Source organism: Candoia aspera, chromosome 5, assembly GCF_035149785.1.
Source record: "Candoia aspera isolate rCanAsp1 chromosome 5, rCanAsp1.hap2, whole genome shotgun sequence".
In the NCBI taxonomy this organism is placed as follows: Eukaryota; Metazoa; Chordata; class Lepidosauria; order Squamata; family Boidae; genus Candoia; species Candoia aspera.
In genome coordinates this window covers 97470974-97496952 of record NC_086157.1, presented here as the reverse complement: position 1 = coordinate 97496952, position 25979 = coordinate 97470974, and the positions used below count along the sequence as shown (strand labels likewise).

Genomic DNA, 25979 nt, shown 5'->3' with positions numbered 1-25979 from the left:
CTGAGATTTCTCAGAGTTCTCCCATCCAATTGTTAAACAGGCATGAGCCCACTCAGCTTCTGAGTTGAAGCAGACATCAGACACAAGAAAATACAGAGTCCCACGCTTTCTGCAGTGGTAGGCACATTGTGAAATGTGTTGTATGCTCTCTTGCAAAATATTTGAAACAACTCTTGTATATGAAGCAGGGAAATTTACCCATTACATTCTGTGCTTTCTGTCTCAGGCAAGGCAAGGACCATTTCCATACATAAATACTATTATTTTAGAATTGACCTATTCATTCATTCATTCATTCATCAAATATGCACCTTCAACTATTGCTATTTCCAAGGCAAGTAAGAAGTTGGAGGGTGGAGGAAACCCAGAATAATATTCAACAGCAGAATAAACCCCAAGATCAAATTTTAAAAGGCTATGGAAAACAACAGCTCTTCTTCTCCTAGGGCTGGAAAGGCGTGCGACTAGGTGCCAGGAGAGACTTCCCAGAGAAGGCATTCCAAAAGGCATGGCGCCATTGCTTGTCCCTAATCACCATCCACTTAACTTCCGAAGAAGTATCCAGAGAAGGACTTCCAAAGACAGCTTGAGTAAATGGGCAAAACATTCCCTGTACCTTATCCTGAAGCTTTTAAACGAATAGTTTCAAAATCAGTACTTTGATTCTGCCTTCTGAAGTGGCAGCCACTTCAGTCTCACCAGTTTTGAGACGACATTTGAGGCCAATTTCAGTTCATAGCAATGTTACAGGAAAAACGTATTGAGAAACATCTTATGACACAATCCTTCCTGGACTATAGTATTTCAACAAGCAGTTTTCATTTTCTGCCTTGAATGCTAGTTTTATCCATGCAGGTTATTTGGATGTATGGGATAGAAGCATCCAAAATTCAAATCACACAGGACGACAGCACCAAATTATTATTATTATTATATTATTATTATTATTATTATTATTATTAATCAAATTTGTCACTCTTGCATGTCCTGACCCTCCTACCAACTGGGATCAAAAGCAATGAGGACATGTGCTTTGCATATGGCTGGTTTCCTGGGTCAGTGACACATTCCAGGCTGTGGCTGAGAGAGCCAAAAAGGAAATTTTGAGGTTTGTACCAAGTGACATGAATAGAAGAAATATGGAAGGGAGGCTACGAGTGGACAAACACAGTAGGAAAAATGAAAAGTAAAAGGTACCTCAAGGCTACAGCTCAGTAGCTCAGAACAAGGAAACATAGCCTATATTTTCTTAAAACATAGGAATGAACTTTTTAAAAAGCTTTTTTCACTTCTCCATGCCTGAAAAACGTGTACATCTCTCTCTCTACTTTGGGCTGAATGATAAGCATTGTTAGAGCAGACCTTTCGCCTGATCACGAAATGGCAAAAGAACTTTACAGTATCTAGTCCTCCATATAGAGAGCAGTGCAGGGATGAAAGAAGGTGTTTTCTCAGGTGTGCAGGTCATATCCTTGTTTATCCTGGGACTGCTCCATAATAGCAACAGTGTTTGCCCTCATAACTATAAGGTTAGATGGTTTTAATTCTCCCTCGGTAGAATGCTCTGCAGGGTCTATCCATGACTTGCAGCTGAAGATACAATAGCATAATTACTCAGTGTGATAATGTTACACATTCAACTGCTTGCAGAACAGTTGTAGGGCACTGATACATTTTCAAAGCTTTAAATTCTGAACTGCAATAGCAGTGCTGGTCTTGCACATTTTTAGAAGTGAAGAAGTACTCAATATCTCTTTGCATACAGTTGTTATAAAGGAGCTCAGCTTCTATACACCCTACATTCTCAGTTTTATTTAAGAAGGGTAGACTAAGCTGAAATATGAGCAACTAGAACAAGCAGTCAATCAAGCATGTATAATATATGCAAGGGATACAAGATCTTTAAAATAAGTAACAATGCCCTGCTTTCCTGATCCCTAATGCAGTCAAGACACTCAAAAGCACTGTGGCTTACTTAGAGCTCTGAGAACAAAGTTCTACCATTGAAGCTTGAACACCAGGAGGAGAAAGATCAGCATCTGTTATGGATAGATAAAGGCAAAGTTTCTCTTCAGTCAAGTTTGACTCCATGGGTATGGCCAAGTCATCTTCTTGGCAACAATAGTGCAGGGCTTTGTCCCTGCCATCTTCTGCGATGGTTTCTCCATTTCCCAGGCTAGCTACAGCTTTCAGATTCCTGGAGGTCTCCTATCCACGTACATCCACTTCAATTCTGCACACAGATTCACTTTTCACACTTGTTTCAATCACTGATGAGAAACTATTACAAGCTGCCTTTAGATACTTGTTTAAAATGGCTTCAGCCCTTACTTGACTGTTAAGTTCACACTGTGCTAACCCAAAGTTTGTTTTAACTCTGGTGTGCTGGGCAAGACTAGACCAAATTAGAACCCAGAGTTTGCAAACCACATCATGACTTAGCATGATGCGTGATCCCAACCTGGTAAGTGTGTATATTTGGGTAAGCAGCACCAACTGTATCACTGGTGACAAGAAACAATGCCCATTCTGTTTTTGAATCCATTTCAAGTTTAATTGTTTTCAATATTCTAATAAAGGGGAAACAACAACCCAGCTAACTGATGCTGCATCCTTAGCCCGAGGTAGCATTTAATCCCAAGAAACAAGAGTAGTTTAGCTGTCTGAATTTGGAATGCCTTCTCTCTTTGATAATTATGTTGAAGTACTCAGAACTAACTGGACATATAAAATGGGGAAAATTTACCAAAGGTTTGCTGACTTAAAAATAGCAACCCCGTGCATTGACCAGAAAAGGTTTTTCAGATTGAAGCACATCTGAGTCTTCTGGTAAACCTAAACAGGAGTTAAGTGTAAGGCCACATCTCTAGAAACTTAAAGGTGACAATGGAAGAGTGGCCATGTTATTCATTCTCCCATGTGGAGAAAAAAACCTACGCACATTGAAAATAAAAATGAATGCAGAGGATTAGGCCAAAGCTCTTCTTGCTTTAGAAAACAGCCCATAGGGCATGTTTTTATGAAACACTGTCTACTGGAATTGGACAGTTAAGGTCTTTTGATAATTTACATTTACTAAAGCTTCTACTATCTTTCAGTCACATAACTCAGATGATCCAAATTAAACCCTCGAGAACACACTGTGCAATTCTTTAAGGTACATACTGTATTTTCATAGTAGAACTAAACTGATTGCATTACCAGATAACATATGTGATCACTGTTATCTAGGAACATTTAGCATTTGGCACAGAGCTGAAAAATAACATGTCAAAATCATTTACTGTGATTCAGACAAGAGGAGAATTTCCACAAAACATGGAGCTTTGGAATTGTTCATCATGGATGGAAGAAATGCCTTAAAACCACATCTTTTCCTATGTGCCTGCAAATCTAAACTTAGAATTACGAATAGGATTCTAACAGATTTTAAAGCAAGACTATTAAAACACAAAATCCCCTATTGCTTCCCTGTCAGTTTCATGACTGTCATCACCATTTTCAAAAGTATCTAAAACCTGCAAATTATATAAAATGTTCATAAATAGGTTACAATTCAAAGAACACTAATTTCATGTAGATGTTAAATAGGAACAGCCAGAGAGTAGAGCCCTGAAGCACCCCACAAACAAGGGCGCCAGCCTCCCACTCTTCCAGCACAACTGGAACTGGCCTTGGAGAAAGGACCATGCCTCCCACTCCCAATTTCTTGGGCTGGTCCAGAAGGATGCCATGACTGATGGTAGGGAAAGCTGCTGAGAGATCAAGGAGGGCCAGGATGGATACACCACTCCAACCCCAAGCCCACCAGAGGCCACCCACAAGCGTAACAAATGCCATCTTGGTACTACATTCCGACCTGAAATCTGACCATAAAAGGTCCAGATAATCCGCTTCCTCCAAGCCTTCAGGAGTTGTAAGATGATCACCTTCTCAACAACCTTCCCTAAAAGGGGAAGGCTGAAGGCTAGATGAAAATTGTCCAGTTCCAGCAATGGCTTCCTGAGGAGTGGGGCAGATAACTGCCTCTTTCAAGGGGGTGGAACCACTATCTCTCACAAAGAGATATTCACCACCACATGGACCCAATCACATGTCACCTCCCAGGAGACTTTGCTCAACTAGGAGGGACATGGATCTAAAACACAAGTGGCCGAACTGACAGTTCCAAGAAACCTAAATTAATCCAATTTAACAGAGCCCACACATTCAAACTCTTCCCAGATAACCAGGCTTGGGGTCACCTTTAAGTTTATCCCCACAACAACCCAATGAAATGGATTGTGTTAAGAGAATGTGTGTCAGCCCTCCCAGGTAACCCACACAGGAAACATAGCTGGATGAGCTCCTTTTACTTTACCGTTAGGCTTCATTAACAGAAACTTGCAAGTCTGTAAGTAGAAATCTCCCGCCATCCCTTTTTACTGCCTACCAAATTAGGATGGATCCTGTCTAAGTTTCTTTCTCAGTCCATTACTCAGTTGCGGGCTCCTCCCCCTTTTATCCAATCATTCCCTAGGCAGCATCTCTCCCCCTTGCCCCCAAGTCTTCCAAGGTCGTTCTCACAGTCCATTACATTTGTGACTGGTCCCAAATCACCAGAAGAGCTTTGTGGTTAAGTGGGGGCTTCCAATCGGATTAATTTTGGCTTCTGGCAGCTGAATAACTATGGAGGGCAGGGACACAATTTGGTCAGCCACATCTTCACCAAATGAGCTCTCTCCATTAGTAGCCAATGTTTACTAGAAACAACACAGAGAACCATCAGAAAGCTGTACCCGTCTTTAGCCCTTTAGACTTGAATGCCAGAAATTTTATCCATTTTTAACACTTTTGCTCTGCTCAAAAGTGGAAAGTAATATAATATAGTTTCATGATTTATGCAATAAAGGTCTCTTAGGCCCATACTAATACAACTGTTAACTAGTCTTGATTTTGATTAATATCTCTCCATAGAAAAGCAAAAAAAAGATATAATTGTTTTGTTTCAGACAGATCTAAACCACTGCATGAAGAGTCAGCACTGAGACACTTCCCACACAATAAAATGTCAAACAAGTAGATTATAGCTGTATTTTCCATAATCACAAATATCTTCTTCAATACATTTTTAGTGGAGTTAAATGCAAGATCTGTTTTTGAAAAACAGACCCATAAGTGAGCAGATGCTGCTTGATGTTGCCATTTTCAACACATGTCTAGTGTGAACTTGGTTACAGCATTGTCAATGGGGGTATTATTTATGGAAGAAGCCATGCCAACACTATCATCTGATAGGTGAGATTATGACAGAAAAAAGAGAACCAAAGAATCATCCTGCACCCATAGAATTACGACAATAAACAAACAGAAGAGAGAACAGGATTTTTTAGAGATCACATTGATTTCTAAATGCCAGAGACAGGAAATGATAGGAAACCGTTATTAATGTTCTATTTTTGCTTCATTTTGCCATTGGATTTAGGTATTGGAATACTTAGACATAAGAACACTAATGAATCCAGTTAGTCTGAAATAATAATGATTCACACACTTGGATAGATAAAAATCAGAAGGAATCGGCTAGCACCCTTTCATACTAGCAAATGTTACTAAAAGGCGTAAGACTTTGTGAACTATAGCTCACTTCATCAGATGCACGTATACCTTTAAACAACATTTGTTAGTCTGAAAAAGTGTTACCAGACTCCTGATGTTTGTCTACTACAGACTAACACAGCTCTCCTCCCGTACAATTTTAGACAGAGTGGTTGATAAAACTGATGTACTTTAATTTTCCATCATCACTTGGTTCACAGTACTCAGCCAAGAGGATTTATCTGGTCTTTAACTAGGTTTTCATTTTATTTACAAGGAAACTGTTTTACAGTGACAAACAAGAATGAGAGTTCAGAGAAATAACACTTCTAGGAACAAAGGAAGGAGGGAGATAACACCTCCCCCAAAAAAGCATCATCACAAACTTCTAGCCCTGCTTCTCGAGCAAGTGAGAGGGAGATATCCACTATGGAATGCTCTGGCTCTGCTCCAGAAATAATTACGAAACCAAGTTTTGAGAGATTCACAAGTAACTAATAAGTATCACAGGCTGATCTATACAAATGCACAATAGAAGCTTGATTGTTTCATCATTTCTGAACAAAGGTCACATCCTCACTACAGACTTCACTTTTATACAAGTTTCTTAATGAAGCTGAAAACTACTTTAGATTTACAAAAAACTGTGGAGAAATAAATCACAGCAGAGTAGAATGACTAAAGGCTCACAATAATTTGTAGTTATTTTCAACTCAAGGCAACAAGACCTATTTTGCCCAGCATCCAGCACAATTATAAACCAAATTTCTTGAACACATCAAGATTTTAAAATCTAATCTGAAATGTCAACTCTCATTTACCTGAACATTTAAATATTATTTTAAAGTACTTCCTGTGTTTTAGCTATTTTAAATAGCTAAAATATTTTAACTCAGAAGCCAATGGCCGACATTATATTTTGATGTTATTGCTATATATCCAGAAGAAAGCTACATGAGAATTGGCTATAAAAGGCCATGAAAATATAAATGTGGCAACTTTTCCAAGTATTTCCTGATCCTACTCTTTCATTAAAGTCAATAAATACAGAGATGAATCAGCTGCTAAGACAGTATATTCATACAAACCCCCTGCAGATATAAGATGAAGCTGGGAAGGAGTTTTGTGATCTACTAGTCATTAATCAAATACTGAAAAGACAGTGTATGGACTTTTAACATTAGCATTTGGTACCAAAAGAAAAGTATAATCTATTTAAACTTGAACTCAATATATTGTTTACAAAATGGTGAATAACTATTAAAACAGCTTTAATAACAAAACATTTAAGGTGCTAAACATACCAGAGGTCATGCCACTCATTGCTCCATCAGGGGATAAAAAGGAGCAATCCACAAGAGTTAATCATTTACAGAACACACAGAGTAGAAAATCCAAACACCATTTGTTTGATTATTGATGAAGAGGAATGATTCTTGTTAACAGAGAAGAGAAGCAATTTGGAGGAAATAGAATCAACTGCATGGAGCCTCAAATGTTGATTTAAGTGAGATTTTGCCATTGACTTGAATAGCTGCAATTCCAATGAATTATACGAATAGGAGAGATTAGTTATAAAAATAGCTTTAGAACCTTATTATCTTATTAGATAATAATTAAAAAACAAAACTGTAAAAAAAACCTGTTAATCTTGAGGTAGCTAACATAGAGCACTTGGAGTAAGACATTGCAGGGAGAACATTTCTGTACAAACATCTCAGTAATTTTATCATTTGTTAGCCACTTTACAGTGAAATGTAGTTTTGCAGAAGTTGATGCCAAGCATGACATCTTACAAAGTTTCCAATGAAACTATGCTTGCAAAGAATTCTGGGATTTTCACACTGAAGATTTGGGGCAGACCAGCTTTCTAATTCATCTTTCCTTACTACACTGGATGCGCCCATGGCGTATTCAGTTCATGCAGCTGAAAATCAATGTCAAAACTCCCTGACCTGTATCCTGGGAGAACTGAACCTATAGTCTACATAAGAAGCAGAGAAATGCTATGCTGGCTAAAACTTACTCCTCAACAAGCAATTTTGCTATATAGTATAAATAATTTTCCCAGAAATTAATGGAGATTTCTATTATCGGTCTATACCAGGGTTTCTCAACCAGAATTCCGTGGAACCCTAGGGTTCCACAAGAGGTCACTAGGGGTTCCCTGGGAGATCACAATTTATTTAAACAATTATTTCAAATTCTGGCAACTTCACATAAAAGGGGTAAGCTTCATTCTCTATTTTTAGTTTAAGAACACTGTTTATGCATATATACAGGCCTACCCATGAAATGAATATAATAATTTTGTAACTTCTGGCCTATATTTGAGCCTGAATGTGCAGGGGTTCCCTGAGCCCTGAAAAATATTTCAAGGGCTCCTCCAGGGTCAAAGGGTTGGGAAAGGCTGGTCTACAACATATAAAAAATTGCGCTTTGAGTGAGATGGGCAGTGACAAAATTCAAAATACATACATACATACATAACACTTTTTTCTGAAAGGAGAAGTGTCACCTAAGAAGGCAACCTAAATTAGAAACATTGGTGAAAAAAATTATTAAGAATGAAATTAATGAAGCATAGAGTACACTCCAGTGCCCTTAGCTTAAATCCAAAGCTTCTCAACTACAGATTTCTTAACTGAAACTGTATCATTATTAAAATCTTCACAACATGTGATGTGTGTGAACAATCTAAGCATTTACAGAAATCTGAGTTGATACAGAATAAAAAGAATAAGGCTTTATTTCCCAGCCAAGCCCTCCAATTTATACTTGCTGGAAAACAGCTGATCTAAGAAGTAAGCCAGAATTCTGGATTCAGATATAAATCCACAGTTAAAACAAGCCAGGATCTGTAAATAAACCATCATGGTAACAGACTCTGCTTTACTGACAGAAACAAAGTATGTCTTTTTTGGGATGGAATTTCCCATCATGCCAACTCTAGAAAAGAAACCGACCTCATTATTACTTTGCAAAATACAGGCACTCTTTGCATCATTCTCAATCCAGGGAGCTTCAGGACACAGAGCCCTTTTTCTGGGTCTATGCCAGTTTACCTAAGGCTAGAACAACGATGGGCTTTTGGGGACAGTGCCAGCTTGTGGGCAGTACATTTTTCTACTAACTTTACTCTTTCTTCACCACACCTCCCAGTTGCTCAAGGCAGGAACATCCTCCCTTAGCACCTCCTCAACATGCTCTTCTAGGGAAGGAACATAAGCAACATACCAATCTTAATATTTCAAGTAAATTTCTACTTTCTTTCACAATTCCAATAAAAACAGTCCTGCATTATTTTCTGCATTCTGACTCTGCCCAGCCTCTAAGTCCAAGCAAGCCAGGGCACCCACTTCTCCCACATACATTGCAACCTACACTTTACATTGCAACCTAAACTTTACATTGCAACTTACACTCATGGCTAGTGAGACTGCAGAAAGCCCCTGGCTGGAAAATGCTTCAATGCTATCCATGCCTCCAACATCACAGTTAGCAGAGGATTTTAAGAGAAATAGAAGGAATGGCACTCTCACAGCATGATGACTTCACCTCATAATAATTATATGGGTGTATGTGTATATGCAAAATTTGATTTAGTGCAATTTATAAATTAATACCAGGCTGTTTTGTTTTGCTTTTTAATCCATTCAATCATGTCCAATTCTCAGAGACTGCCTGGACAAGTCCCTGCAGTTTTCTTGGCAAGGTTTTTCAAAAGTGGTTTGCCATTGCCTCCTTCCTAGGGCTGAGAGAGAGAGACTGGCCCAAGGTCACCCAGCTAGCTTTGTGCCTAAGGCGGGACTAGAACTCACAGACTTAATCACTACACCAAACTGGCTCTTAGGTTGGGTTTAATGCAAGCCAAAATTCATTTAGTGAAAGGCTAGCACACGTGCAGCTGAGGCTAGCACATGCGTAGTTGCTGTTGGGATTTCAGGCGCCAGTCATCGTTTACGCAAAATGGAGAAAGGGAAGGTTCCATTCAAGGAAAGCTCAAAACAGAAGAGGCTCGTCCTGAAGAACTGCAGCAGAATACAGAAGACAGCCGGTGTGCTTTGGATATGGGTTTATCCTCTTTTACTGTTATACAGTATTTCATTAATAAACATAAAAAATTACGTTTAAAAAATTCAATTGCCTATTTCTGTCAAGCTGGAACCAATTACTATTTCAAGTGAACTATTTTCACAGAAACATCACTTCAAATACTGTGAATTTGAATAATGGGACCATTCATGGGATTCATTAACTGCACTAATTGAGACCTACCTGTATATATAGCAAATGCCAGAATAATGCATGCACGTAATGAAAACCTGGTTTGATTAGGGGGACAGTGGCCTAGCAATTTCCCTCCTGTGTGTGTAGAGTGGAAGTGAGGAGGTTTGCTTGTTTCTGCTCCTGGAGTGTGGCAGCTCAGGCACCAGGTCCCTCTTTCAGTCCTGTTCTTTAAACTCTCTTCCTGGTGAGCAGGAGAGAAAACCAATTCAGCATTTAGCTCCCTGTTCTCAGCATCTGAAACCCAGCAGAAGTTACAACAACTGAAGGGTCCAGTTTAAATCAGACTGTGACCAAGGGGCAGGGGGTAGAAACAGAACAAAGATTGCACCATGTAGAAGTGCCAAAAAAAGTCAAGAAGGGAAAATAAGCAAATATTCCTGCATTCTCTATAATCCTTATATAGAACCACAACGAAGTGTCATTTTTTTAGAATTAGCAAAAACAAAAATTACACAAAATACACCCTAATATAATTATTATGGAATAATTAAAGATAATTCTATTCACATACTCCAGAACAGTGCAAACATAATATACTAAGCTATCCTCAGAGAAACAACAATTTCTGTTCTGAAATAATGGACACTCCATTATTCATCAGACAATTATGCTTCCTGTTGTTTCACCACATACAGTAGGCTTTACTCAGTGAGGAGTATATGGTGTAATGGCTGTAACACTGGACTTATAAAATCTTGATACAAATTAGTAACCGTTAGTAAATGTGTAGATTGAGATGGGAAACTTGAGGTCTTCCTGATGTTGCTAAACTGCTATTCCCAATGTCCTATTCCCTCCAGTCCAATATCAAGTGATGGGCCACAAGTCCCCCATTCCTATGTTGCTAGTAATTCTTTTTAATCAGTTAAAAGCTCAAATCTCCTTCAAATTCAGCTCAACTCCTGGTAATTTCATGGGCATGAACATACAATGGTCTTGGCAATAGTTCTGAGATATTTTCCAACTTCCCAGTCTAATTTACAGCCCTTGAATTTCTTAATAATCTCCCATCCAAGAATTAACCAGATCTGACCCTTAGTTTCTGAGCCCAAAATAGGTATACCATGTACTGCCCCCTGCTGAGACTATATCTTACTCAGTTATCAGTATTAAAAAGGATTTGCTTTTTAGGCAAGAAGTTTAATTTATTTTGATAACATATTACTCCACGCATACATACTATTCAGACACTAAGCATCATCGTGAAAAGGTAATAGTGGGGATTTATTTTATTTATTTTTATTTATTTTCTATCCCGCCTTTATTATTTTTATAAATAACTCAAGGTGGTGAACATACTGTCCCTAATACTCCTTCCTCCTCCTATTTTCCCCACAACAACTCTGTGAGGTGAGTTGGGCTGAGAAAGAGTGACTGGCCCAAGGTCACCCAACTGGGTTTCACTGCTTACAGTTCATCCTCCAGGCACTGGTTTGGCCATATATGGCACAGTTACTTGTCAAAAGCCAGAAGGAGTCAGAAGGAGTAAGATTCCATCTTACCTGGCACTCGTTCTGGCCTTGTTCAGAGCTTTGCTGAGAACCAGTGATGGTGCTGACTGACGTCTTTGGGCCAAGCTCTTCATTTTCTGCTGAAACATAGAGACAAAATTAAACATGAGAATTTTTTATAATGGTTATAATGGAAGAGAAATCTAAAAATAGAAAGTCAGTCGGTTCCAGTTGAAGATCATTTAGGGAAGACAAGCGGAAAACTGTTTGCAGTCCTCCTAAGAACATAGGAGGAAAATTATTTAGAATACTACATATTATTTAGATCAGGAGCAACAGGTGTATCCCACTGTACCCCTACTGTGTTCCTTGTTAGTTTTTTTTTTTAATTGGGGTGGCATTTTACCCTTTATAAATGGAAACCTCCAAAATTTTAGTTCTGCCCCACCCATTTTAGAACAACTACAGCACTGCAGGAGCAGCACTATCTGACAGTGTCAGCCCTTCCAGGTAAACCAGACAGGAAACATGAGATGGAATAATTCTAGTTTATTGTAAGGCTACCCTAACAGAATCTTGCAAGACTGAAAGTAGTATCTCCCACCCTTCCTATTTATTGCTTGAGTGCTCAGGCCGTGTCTTTCCTAAGTTTCTTCTTTAGACCGTTACCCTCTCTCCAGGCTCCCTTTCCTTTTATCTGACCGTTCCCTAGGCAGCATCTCTTCTCTCTGTTCTCCAAGGTCACCCTCACATTCCATCACAGTCTGCTTCTGGGTCCAGTTCAAGGTGCTGGCTATCACCTATAAAACCCTTTCTGGCGTGATCCTGGTCATACTCGAGACTGCCTGCTCAAGTAAAATCTATCCATTCAATACCAACAGGCAAAAAGGAATAATGTGGATTCTACTCCCCAGCCAAAAAGGAATACAGCATTGTGGATCCTACTCCCCAGGAAGACAAGAGGATTGGCGCTCCAGAGGCAGGCCTTCTCAGCCAAGGTCCATTCATTCTGGAACAGCCTGCCAATCAAGGACAAGAGCGTTTCCTCCACTTGTCCTAAGTTTGCCACTTAGAAGAGCTGTCAAGATGCCTTTGGGGAAGGTATTAAAGAATAGGACATAGATGTCCAGGGAGTGGCTGGTTTCAAGACTGGCTTCTGCTACAGGATGACTAAGATTTTTTTATTAAGAGTTTTTTTTTATATGATGATTTTACAAAATTTAGATTTTCCCACTTTGCAGTTTTATTGTTTCACTTTCAGCCTTGTTTGGAGGTGACATACTAAATAAATGATGATACTCATTTATACATCAGTTAATTCTAGTTTATTACTTATATATAATAGTATATTATTATATAAGTAATAAACTAGAATTAAACGTATTTTAATTAACAGTAAATCACATTCTTTTCAGTTTTCCTCAGCAAGATTATGCTTGTTATAACTTGGCTCACTCTTAGTTTAATTAAGGGCAGTTCTGTTGCATACTTGAGCCAATTCAACCATTAACAGAATCAGCACACATTTGGTTTTTAATAGCAGTATTTCATCAGTTGAAAAAAGGTCCCTCTAGGGCAGGGTTTCTCAACCTTGGCAACTTTAAGACGTGTGGGCTTCAATTCCCAGAATTCCCCAGCCAGCATATGCTGACTGGGGAATTCTGGGAGTTGGAAGTCCAAACTTCTTTAAGTTGCCAAGGTTAAGAAACACTGCTCTAGGGACTTGTGTTTTAGTATAAACAAGAGTGCTAGTGGTACTTTTTAATAACCATTCACAAAAGCAGCAAACTGCTTTTAGCTGAAAGAGCTTCTCAAAACATCAAACTCAAATAACAAATATTACAAGGGAAATGTAAAATACAGGTTAAATTTTTCCAATTCAAATTCGACACATTTACTTGCTACTCTGAACGGTTTGTACCTCAAGGCAGGATATAAGTTAATATAATAAACTAAATGCTGGCGTCCTCCGTGGCACTTACTCTCAAATAAGCATACAAAAGAATGCATCCTCAAATTAATTTGCATGCACAAGGTTGCAGTGTTGAATCACTATATTGGCTAGTCAACTAAAAACATTGACAAGCTATTTTTAGAAGAAGTATTTATAAGACCTGCAGATGGCAAGCACAATATTTAGAGCCAGAATAAGGATAAGTTAGTTTTATATATGTTTCATCTAGAACAAAAGAAAGTATGCTTTCTTTCTTTCAATACAGATTGGCCCATGATTGATTTTCAATGCTAAAATATGCCTCAGGGCTGCTGGATGCTACACTGTTTCCACAGCTTCCTGTCCTACCTGCAATATTGGAATGATGGGCTGTTATTGATATCAACCAGGTAGTTTAAACATAAGTCAATATTTTTACATATACACAGAAATTCCAGGTTACAGCATGAACTCATTTTGCTGCAGCCTCTTATACCTGGGTGGAAATACAAAGCTGTACTATAAATCTAAAACGCTGCCATTATTTTTGTGGACAACTTGCATTTCTGCCAAGGAAGAGAAAAAGATTAGAAGAAATCAAGAGGTTTCATCTTTAGACAAATGGATTATTATTTCTCCAAGCCTTGTCAAGACCTATTGACTCAGTCACAAAACAGTTTCTTGTCTCCTGTTTCCTGAATGAAAGAAAAAAAATCATAGCATCATAAGAGACAACATTCCAAAACTATTTAAGAAATGTCCAACTTGGGATTTAGGTTTACATGTTTCATGAACTGAAAGTCTTCTTATACCCACCCAAAAAAAGATTTATACTATAATTATACCATAATTCTCTATAGGACTTGTAACTAGCAAATAAATAGTTGGGGAGCAATTAAACCTAATGAAATAATGTACAAAAGGGGCTGTCACAATGCATTTTTAACTATTGCCATATACACTGAGGTCTAGAAAGACATGCAAATAAAACAAAAAGAAACATACACTAGCTATTAGAAATGGCACCTACATTCTCTTTTGCCTTTAAAATCTTAGCAAAGAATGCCCAACACACATTCCATTTTTCCCTCCACAATCATGAGAACTGGAAAACACTTGAGGTGGCACACAAGTCAAGAAATAAATACATAAATTTCTCTCCTCCCCCAACACACTGGAATTGTTCACTGGGATGCAAAATCCAGCTTTAAAGTAATCATAGCCACTAAGATATAATCCTGTACTACCTTGCAATGTGTAAACTGTCTACCTTGGTCACCTAGAGTTCTTCAAAGCTATTTCAAGCAAGCCAGTGGGAGTTGCAAGGGAAGATTTTATTCACTACACAAAACCAAACCAGAGCTGGGATGGGGAGGATTGCAAGCCTTCAAAGAATTGCAGTGATGTCCTGACAATATGAGAGCACTGCAACTCTCCACCATGCAAGAGCTGCATTAATGGACTCCTTAAAGCAGCAGCATCTTTTCTTCAGCCTCACAGAGAAAGCTATTTTAATGAACCACAGGCAGTGCCATGCTTGCAAGAACTAAGCCCTTCTTTCAAATCTTGTTCAAAGAGTGTACAGTCTCAGTAACTCAACTCTTTCAGACACCAGTCAAAAGAAAGTTTTTGAAACATGTTCTTGGAATACTTGAAGATAGGCAATATGTTTATCTATTAGTCTGCCCTTAAACTGGGATGAAATACAGGAAATAAAGAAAAATTAAACTGCATTAAGAAACGGCTATTGTAACCTGGTGGGATAATTTAGTTTATGCCAACAATGACCACATGATTTCCAAAATATATAAAACGTTATTACAAATAAGAATGGCAAATGTACAAATTAAACAATGTATGATTAAATGGGAGAGAAATCTTGGACATCACATTGACTATGATGTTTGGGAAAGAATGTGGACCAAAGGGCTGAAATTTACTTTAAATTATAATTTAAAATAATTTTTTTACAAAATCATGTACATGTGGTACATTACTCCGGACAAAATATCCAAAATGTTTCCGAATACTTCAAATGTCTGCTGGAAGTGTAAAAAAGAAACAGGAACATTTTATCATATGTGGTGGACTTGTAAGGCGGCGAAAAAAAATTGGACATCTATACACAATATAATTTGTCAAATGTTGACTAAAGAAATTAATAGAACACCGGAACTCTATTTATTGGGCATCATGGACAAGGATTTGGAACATGAACATGGAAAACTTACAATATTTGATCACCGCAGCTAGAATTACGTATGCATCAAAGTGGAAGGAAGAACTGACCCCCTCAATGGAAGAATGGACATTTAAATCCCTGGATCTGGCGCAGATGGCAAAACTTACGGACCAGCTAAATGATAAAAATGTGGAAGATTTTCAAAATGACTGGACCCCCTTCTTCAACTATGTAGAATCGACCCAAAAATTAACGTAAATGTGTAAAACATATGAATGTAATACAAGATGTAAATATTATGTATTTGACTTATATAATCTCAATAGAACTGTAGAATTATTGTAACCAAATTAGTGAATTGTGAAAAGAAATTATTTAGTTAAGGTATAAAATTGTATTACTTAGGGAGTTGGAAATCCATTTCCTTTCTTTTAAACCTCTTCTTCTCTTTCTTCTTTCTCCTTTTCTTTTTTCTTTCTTTTGTTTTTGCATTTTACGTTTATTGTTGATTTGTCATTCTATGTTTGTATTATTTGTGTAAATAATTTAATAAAGACTATTTAAAAAAGAAAAAAGAAACGGCTGTGATTTCAACTCTTCAGTGTAAAACTTTGCACAGCCTCCCCCATGTGAAGGAGAAAGTACAGGGTTAAATAAACCAGTAGTCCAAGTATATGGCAAATCTGCCTTCTAAGAAATTCAGTATGGCCAAGCAAACAGAATGCATAATCTTGGCCATAAAAAGAAGTTCAAACCTACGTCTAGAGATTTGATACACATGATCGACCTCATTTTTCCATATAAAATTGAATTATAAGGATTTCATTTACACAGCTGTCCCAAGCTTGAACAGATGGAGACCTGTAAAACTTCATGTATATAGTGAAAATTGATGGTATGTATAGACAATCGATAGTGAAAATAGTGAAAGAACTACCTGATTTATAGTAAAGGTATAAAATGTTAGAAATGTTACAGCTTGATATCACGTCATTCCATCAGACTAGTATGAAACAAAGAACAGTTTTTTTTAAAAAAAAAAAAACCAGTTTGATATGTTTAAAAGGAAAGAACATCTCCTCCAGTAGGGTTTAATGCCAAGATTACTTTAGAGAATTCCAGCACAAATCATCTTCTTTAAAAAATTCCAGCTGTTCTTCAACTAAGAACTCACATGAGTGCACACAAATGTACATAAATAAAGCAAGCAGATTAACACTTAGCAGAGTCTGCCCATCCTCTTGTCCAATAGGATTTAAAAACTGACATATCTTAGACAGTCCTATGCTTGTTCCACTACTGCACACTACTATCCAGGTAAACCAACACAAAATGTGCCAATTTCTGATGCTTAAGGAACCCCATTCAGATATCCCATTAATATGCAGAACAGCTTGGTCTTGGATACTATTATTCAACAAAGCATTCCCAACGGCATAGAGATGATAACAAAACTGAATTTAACTTCTTGCCTAACATAAACTTCTAAATAAATTGAGTGACTTTGGATTAATTACTGGATACAACTATGAAGCGTGGAAAAGATGAAAAATTCTAAACATCCTTCCTTTAGAGTAGGCCTATGATTCATTCACATCACAGCAAATAACCATGTCCAACCTACAGCATCCAAATGATATATGATCTACTCCTGTGTCACCCAGGAATTAGCAATATATATTATGCAGTGCAGTGAAACCATAAGTGAATGGACCAATTGGGGGAGGAGGTGTTCATTACTGTTAAATACCAAAATACATTATTTGCATCAATTTATGTCACTTGACACGACTGGCATAATTGATGTCATTTACATGAATAATTTGCAGCAGTTTATATCAGTTGCATAATAACTTTATTATGCAACTGATATAAACTGCTGCAAATTATTCATGTAAAATTAACATAAATTTAATTACCTTAGACAGGCTACTTTGGATACAAGACTCTTGTTTGTTAGATGGTAGCAATGGGTAGATAGAAATTTAGTCCACTGCACTCAAGTTCATACCCAAGTAAATTAAGGCTTCATTGTATAACTTCTGGTCAGATACTGTACATTAAACAAAGACCAGGGTGGAAGTTTTAACATCTCACACACATGCTACCCTCCAGAAGGTGCACACAGAGATGTATTAATGTCTACTGTTGGGCACAGTACATGAGTGAAAAAAATATTAGAGTGTGTGTGAAGACAGAAAGAAGCAATATTTCCTCAAATTCAACAAAATGTGGACATTTTCACCATGTCTTAAAATCCAGTAAGTATGCTATGAACCAGAAAAAAAAGTGCTCTAGCGGCCAAATATGGTTTCAGGTCACTAGTTGCTTATTCACTCTCTAGATAAACTGAAGTTATTCAATTAATTTTGGAGACAGCAAAACAACTGCCAGCTTTAAAAAAGCAGCTCCCGATAGCCTAAACCATGCTCATTTTCTTCACTGATCTCTTCCTTACAACTTGAGTTGTTTGTACTCATCATTACCACTTCATATATATCATCAGTATATATGGTGCTTTATAAAGAAATAGCCTAGCATATATTTCAGATGGAGGGGACCCAGGACCCAAGATCATCCAACCACATGCTGCCTTAAGCATCAAGGAATAAACTCCTACTGCAAGTATCCTTCGATTCAAAATGGCTGTTATAGGAAAAAAATATTTTCTGTTCCCAACAGAATCAGTGGAAAGTGGACATAAGAAGAAAGGTTGGGGAAACTGCCTGGAACAGTTAAAAGAATTCTGTTACTGTACAGAGTGTGAAATTATGCCAAAGGAAGAATGAAAAAAAGGATGCCCAGTAAAATGATGACGTAGAGAGGCAGTGCATGAAAAAAAAGGCATGAAGGAGAATGACTGCTGTAAAAAAAAGGAGGTAAAATATTGTATATTCAGTATAGAGAAAAAAAGTTAATTGTAAAGAATGTACATAGTCAAAGGGAGAGTGAAATAGTTGGGATTAACAAAAGCAGAGAAAACGTATAGTGATTTTGCTAGAAATAAAAAATAATGTAGTGGAAGTACAGTAGGTAAAGAGGGCTACATAAGGAGCATCCTGCAGATTGAATGGAATTAAAAATTAAAGGGATGAAACAGTTTGGGATGACACTGAAGTGAGAGAATGCTGGAAGAAGTATTTTAGAGAAGTGTATTGGAATGGTAGCGATATGTCGAAGAGGGGAACTGAAACAAATGCTATAAATGTTAGCATCTAAGCATGCTAAATATTCCATTTAATGCCTGAGACTAAACTGAATGCTTAGCAAATGGTTCAGCATATAGCAGGGAGTAAAATAAGCAATGTCCCTTTAGTTATTTAATACAGCAAAAATGTTTGTAGTAAGAATAGAGGTGTGTGGGTTGGGAATGTGGCTGATGTAGCTAGATTTCCTTTATTTCTTTCTTAATTCATGCTTTAATTCCTTTGGCTTACTATTTTTTACTCCCTTTCTGCACTCTGCATATTGCCACTTTCCCCAAAAGATGATAGCAAAATGGGTACTTATGAACATGTGGTCAAATAATGATGATTATGTCAAAAATCTGTACAGGGTATCAGCTTTCTTAGGCCAACAAAAACATTATAACAAAGGATACAGGTTTCCAAATTCTCAAACTCTTTATCAAAGTAAATGCAACAAAGAAAAAGAATGAAAAAGTGACAATTTTGAAGCTATAAACTTGATATTTAGACATAGTCTCGTGGGAAAAGCTGCAGCCATTCAAATCAAGTTCTGTTAATGTCTGTGATGATTTCAGGTTACTACTTAAGCTGTCCCTAGAACTGGTGAAATGAAGAAACAAATTCATAATGTTTATTTTAAAAGTACTGCTGCTTATTGGAAGCAGGCCTCTCCATCCATCCCCAACCCAATGCCTTTTAGATGTGTTGGGACTAAAACTCTGTGATCCCCAGTTGGAGATCATATGACACCAATGTTTCAGCAATAATCTATTACATGATCATTTTGACAGATATGATCATATGATGTCAAGATAACAGAAGCACTGAAAAAAATGATTTCAATAGATCAAGAACATCAACTAGCTCAAGGGACTCCATATACTAGCTCTTTATTTATTTGTTTGTTTTTATTATTAAATCTATACACTGCCCACCTCACTATAAAAGTGACACTAGGCGGCTTACAAATGAAAGTTATAAAACCATTATAAAAATAGAAAAAATACAAAAAAATGGAAGAGGGAAACCAGTTTCACCCTTTCTTCTTGGAACCATTTTCAGCTTCCTAATAAAGCCATGTAAGACCTTCTAAGTTCAATAGGGCTTGCATTTAACTATGCAGCTTTAAAGTGAGGGTCTCATCATACCCTTTCAATCCTTTTCCAGCATTCACATATTCTAGGTAAAAAGCTGGGGTAACTTTTCTTAACAACCTATATTAATAACTGAAAACAGCCTGAATCCCCGGCCCATTAAGAAATTCTCTAATATAACAATCCAATCTGCAAAGGCTCAATATATAACTTAAAGCCGTTCAACATTGTCACCTGATGCAAGAGCTAGACACCCAAAGGCAACAGCATTTTATAACAAAGAGTTCTTAGCGTCAATAGTTCCATGTAAAAAAATGATTTATGAACAGGAACAGCTTGTCATACTAAGAGCAATGTTCACAAGTAGCTTTTCTGGCAGGACTCCTGATACAAGACAAGCAGAAATTCATGCAGCTCTTAAGATAATAATCTGTTGCTGTATTAAACTTTTATTCACCTTTTGAACTTCTGCCTGCTATGCAACTGGAAACAAAACAAAACCGAAATGCTACCAGAAGACTTTGTCCTGTCCATACCTTGGTCATACAACTGCATCATACATAACATGGTTATTTGGCGTCAACTCAGTGTGTGAATCCAGCCACCGTAGATTTGCAATGCAAATAAATCATGATTTATGACTTTTCTTACTCAAACAATTCCAGTTGGCTGGATTTGCACAAGAATCATGGAGTTTGCAGCCAACATTCCTACGATTCTGAAAAGTACAGTATGGTATCTCTGGAGAGCACTATGTCGAAGGAGGCTGGTATAAACGATAACTCTTCCCCTAATTCAACGTGACCCAACTAACATGCTGGCCAGCAGATTATGAGAACAGAACATCTAGAGGATATCAGGACGGGAAAAGCAACTCTAGGTAGTACCTGATAATAGCTTTCACAAAATATACCTTACATTCCTTTTTGGAGATTTGTTTTTATCAATGAAAATCAGTTTGAAATTTGATAAAAACAAAATTAAAATATTAAAAGGTTGGACTGAGAGAGGGCGACCGACCTAAAGTCACCTAATAAACTTCTGTGACTGAGGATAGACCACAACCTGGGTCTATCTACTTCTACGCCAACACTTTAACCAACTCCACACAGGCTCTCATATCCATCATCTCAATCGGCGTGGTCATATATTAGGTCCGTGTTTCTCAACTTTGGCAACTTTAAGAAGCGTAACTTCCAGAATTCTCCAGCCATCTTGAAGTCCACACCTTTTAAATTTGCCAAGGTTGAGAAACACTGTATTAGGTACTGCTAGATATCATGCAAACCCATTTTACAAATATTGCACCTTTATGCAGTAAATCAAGCGCTTTCAGGGACTTTGGAGAGTTCTCCAGGAAGTAGAGATTTACACAGAAAACACTATAGTCTACAATATATATATATATATATGCACGTTGGCAATCATCTCAGCATATTTACTGTGCAATCTTACTTATGCACATGCAGAAGCGTGGAAGTTACACACTCGGATAGCAAGGACTCTTGTTTCCTTTAGGCACTCCAGTGGTTGAAGAGAATTCTTGTCCTCAAAACCTTACGCTGCAGCAAATCTGTTAAGCGTTTCAGACATCCTGAGTGTTTTTATCCCCCAGTGCAACAGACTAACATAGTTACTCCTGTGGGGATAAACTAAAATGATTTCTTGCTGAAATCAATCATTTGATTGAATGCCAAACTGCAGAACACTTCAGACGCTCAATGGCCTTGACTCCAATGAGCTGTTTATCGGCACAACAGTCTTACGCTGGGCTTGAGGGCTGACATCCAAGAGAGAAACTACATATATGGAGTTTCCATTTTTCTCTTCCCAAACGTGATCAGGACTGGAAATATTTATGAAGTGCTCTATAATAACCCAGGCAGACTTCAAAATCCCAGTAAGCATCTGGCAGCCTGCTGCACTAATTCTCTAAGGAGAATGCGCTGGCCGGGATTTAACGACATTTTAATGCAAACCCTGCAAATAGGAGATTTCCTTCTTAGTCCGGTTCCTCCTTTACTCTTCGTTCTATTTATTCTGGAACAGTCTCTGGCAGGGGCAGAGTTTAAAAAACTGGGGAGAAGGAGGAAGATGCTGAAGCATTCTGGGCCCCCAATGTATCTCTGACTCGTAAATCACTCTCTCTCTCCTGCCAGATTTCTCACACAGTGGCGAGCCCACACACACAAGAGTGAAAGGGAAGAATTTTGTACAATGGAATACAAGCACTACAACACCATCTTGACACCTGGAATATCCTAACTACCAAAGGGATGGTTTCCACTGAAAACTCAATGATCACCTTGTTGGTTATCTCCTCTTAACCCAGTACCTCCCTGCCTAAAGTGGAACTCAAATGTTCCTTCTCCCACTAGATTCTGCAATCCTTTCTTTTTAAATCTTGCTGCACCATTCAGATATCAACTGAAGCCCTCCTCACATTGCTGCCTAAAGCGGGTCATTCACCCTTGCTTGTACTGTATTTCTTTCCTAGACATCCTGCTGAAAATTTCTGAACTCAAATTTTGTAAGTGTTGATTCTCCACCCTGCAGCTTGAAGCTCTAGTTCTTAAACTGAGGCAGGCAGGCTTCAGGCTTGCAAAATCTTCTTTTCTTTTTCAGAGGACACCAAGACATTCATGCTCTGAAGCCAAATGTGAGCTAGTGGCTCACACCGATAGACCTAAATTATCAATCAAGAACATGCTCAGCCCAAAAATTTGGGACCAGTCCCAGAACCAAATCCACAAGTCTTTTCACACAAAAAAGACATTCCTGGTTCTCTAATATCACCGCCTCTACCTGGGCATTCTGTTATGGCAACGGCATTTATGATCAGTGGCAGGGAGAACTTTTTAGCTATCGCTATTGTAGGACCAATACAATAGTCTGAAAGCTTTACCAATCTACTGTAAATCACTCAAAGCGCTATCTACTGTCTAGATCCCACTTGTATGAGACCCATCCTTGAATTAGATCACAGTACACCCCACCTCTAGTTTCAGGAATTCAAGAGGATCCCTTCTAGAGTGAGCAGCTTGGGAATCAGAAAACTGGTGATCCAGAAATAATTCAAAAAGGGAACTCATTTATCTGCATTCCAATTGTGGCAAGGGTTTCTATAACCAATAAATACGACAGGATCCTCCAGAGCAGACTGTATAACAAGTGTGGTCTCACCCATCTTCTACTTATAACTATAAGAAAAAGCCATCCAGATTTCATAAATGGTGGGCAGCAACTAATGAGTACACAAGTCTGCTAGAAAGAGAGCTGGTCCCTAAAGTATCGAAAGGGACACATATTCATTGTCTTGAATGCCAAGGCGAGAACATGTGCAAGAATGTGGGAAAAAACCAAAAGAAGGGCTAGCTCCCTGTGTAAGGATCACTAGCCACTACTAACAACTAAGCTATATACTAGGAAGAAACTCATTCTTTGAGTTTGCATCCTTAAGCAGCCAGAACAAGCACCTTCCATGCCCAAAAGAAAGATACGGTAGTGGAAGGCTTGAGAGAATCTTAAGGTTTAGAGAAATAGAAGTACAAGGATAAGAAAAAGAACTGCACAAGTGGGTGGGAACAGTTCAGAGTGGATTGAAAATTACCAATGGTCACAGAATGCCACTGGATGGCCACTGAAAAGAGGGAGAAAGGGAGTATCTGGAACAAGGCATGGCTGGCCGGCCAGCCCTGAACCTGATCGCTCAACACAACAACATTTTGTTACAGTTCTCTAGACCAGTGTTTCTCAGCCTTGGCAAATTTTAAAATATGTGGACTTCAACTCCTAGAATTCCCCAGCCAGCCATGCTGGCTGGAGAATTCTGGGAGTTGAAGTCCACACATCTTCAAGTTGCTAAGGTTGAGGAACACTGGTCCAGACGCCACTCCAGGGAAACTGTTTTGAAATGCAACATGCTATATTCCTAAATAAACTAATACTGAAAAGCAGTTCCAGGTTCAGTATGTCTCACAGTATAGTTGCTATCAGGGGAAGGCAAACACAGAAGGAGCAGGTATTATCCTGGAGTCCTGTTTTTGGGTCTCTACACTTCCTTGGCTGTTGGAATCTGGTTGCAGTAGAGAAGAGACACCCACCACACACAAACACAGACTAAGTCCAAATAACTCACCAGTGATACATTTATTGGTTGTCTTGAGCTCTGAGCTCTCACCCCAGTCTCTCTCTTTTTCCCCCCTGCAATCTAATTTGGGAATACCAACGCTAATCTCCCTTAGGTAAGCTTGTTTTAAAGGTAGGAGGAGGGGAGCCCCCCACAAGAACCATCCCATGCCTGTGAATTCAGCAGTTAAGTCTCCGGGTCCAAGCCTAGAAGAAAAAACTCAGAATTAGATGCACAGGAGCACTTTCAGGGGAGAAAACCCGCCCCAACGGAAATGGGGTGCCAACCTTTCTCCGATTTACTCCTCTTCCATTGAAAAAGCACAGAGGGATAGGGTTGCTGTTATTCCAAAGGCGATGCCAGCAGAGCACCTGGTCCTTGCGATGAAGCCATCTTCAAGATAGTGGACCGTGGACTCTCCCCACAGACACACACCCCGGTCAGAAAGGGGACATTTGCAAGCCGCCGGCGCAGTCCCCGAGCGGCTGCAAGAGCGCACCGCCACCCCGCGCGCTCATCCTTCCCCCGTTGAGCGCAAGCACCCCGTGAGCCAGCGAACCCGGGCAGGGGAAGTCAAACACGCCTGCGGGAAAGAAAGCGGGGGGGGGGGAGGAATAACGCACCTCCCCTTCCAACCACGCGGAGGGTTTCCTGGTGCTTTGAAAGGACACGGCGTGCTACGAGCACAAGCGCGCTAGAGCTCCGGGCTCGGCCGTGGGCGAGCAAGCGGGCGCGCTCCTCCGAGTCACGACTCACAGCGACCAACGGCCGAAAGTCCTCGGAGGAGAAAGGACTCCGCCGCGGCCCCTGCGCGGGTTGCCCCGGGGAGCCTCGTCCAGCCCGGATCCCGAGCGCGCGGCTGCCCCGAGTGGGGGGAGGCGACGCCGACAGGCAGACCCGGGATGGCGACCTTCATGCGGTCGCGTTCGCACGTTTCATTTCCCCTGAGAGATGCGGAGCCAAACAAATGCATTAATGAAAACAGGGATAAAACGCCCGGCCAGTGAGAGAAAGCCAAAGGGAAGGCAGAGCGGGAGGAGGGAGACGCGACCAACACCTGGGGAACCCCAAAGAAACCAGCCCTTTCCCCTTAACCGACTGCAGCGCCACCCTGTATCTTGGAGGGAATCCCGCCGGCCTCGGTGGGCTTGCTCCCAAGTAAACCCGCCCCTGCTTTCAGGTTCTGGGCTGCACGACGGCCAGCCTGGGAATGGGAGAAGGCTGCCATCAGCTGGACTGACTGCCGGGGAAACGTGGGAACGGAGAACCATCCACCTGCAAGTGTCGGGCAGGGAGGGATGGGAGGAAGCCGCGCAAGCCTGCCTCCCCGCCCCATTTGCCAAGGAAAGAGCCGGCTCTCCCTTCCTCCCGGTCGGCGATCTTGCAAGGGGGAGGACGGCGTCGGAGCTCTCACCTTCTTGCCCTCCGAGGCGGCGGAGCGCCGAGTCCCCCCGGTCAGGGAGGAAGAGCGCCCCTGGCCAATGTGGTCCTGTTGCGGGGACATCGCTTCCATTAGATTCCCCTTGACCTCCCCGCCGCTCAGACAGCCCAAAGCAAGCCCGAGGTCATCCCAGGCTCGTACTGGATCCAGGGCAAAAGGCGGCAGCCCTCCCCGGAGCCTCTCCGGACGGCTTTCATGGAGAATTAAGGCAACGGCGCACCGGAGAAGCGCGCAAAAAGCGCCGCCGCCGCGGAAACGGCCAGCGCCAACAGCGGACTCGGCGCGGCCAAAGACAACCGGAGTGCGACAGACAGCTGTACGCCTGGCCCCGCCCACCCCGAAGCCAAGACTACCCAAGTTTTGCGGCGAGGCTCCACCCAGAAATGGAAGCTGAGGCACAAGCCCCACCCCTTCCCCTGCGGAGGGAAATCTAGCCCAGCCGGCGTGCTTTGTAGCCCCGCCTCTCATTTTAATCCAAACCGCTAGCCCCGCCCACAAACGAGACTGCAGAATTCCGAGGTGGGGGGTGGGCGCGGTCGTCGGTTTGAGTTTTGTTTTTCAGAGGAAACGCAGGGGATGTTATTTTAATGTTCCTATTATATTTTTATCCCTGATTATCGAGTCTATGGACTCACTGGACAGAGACTGAAACCCTTTGCAAATTAAAAACTATTTTTTCCTATCATTTCATCTC

The 25979-nt window shown here is 39.9% G+C and overlaps 1 protein-coding gene across 2 annotated transcripts in view; it reads right to left on the bottom strand.

The window, feature by feature from the left end:
• ARHGAP20 (Rho GTPase activating protein 20) overlaps positions 1 to 25540 on the bottom strand; it is an 80178-nt gene extending 54638 nt beyond the window's left edge. Inside the window, exons 1-2 of one of the 2 annotated variants that reach the window (XM_063305803.1) lie at positions 25259 to 25540; positions 11370 to 11458 (exon numbers count right to left, since the gene is read on the bottom strand). In XM_063305803.1, the coding sequence (XP_063161873.1) occupies positions 11370 to 11458; positions 25259 to 25357 (188 nt within the window). In that variant the 5' untranslated portion in view covers positions 25358 to 25540. The remainder of the gene's footprint in view (positions 1 to 11369; positions 11459 to 25258) is intronic. The other variant, XM_063305804.1, reaches the window with a different exon arrangement.
• Between the last annotated feature and the right edge of the window lie 439 nt (positions 25541 to 25979).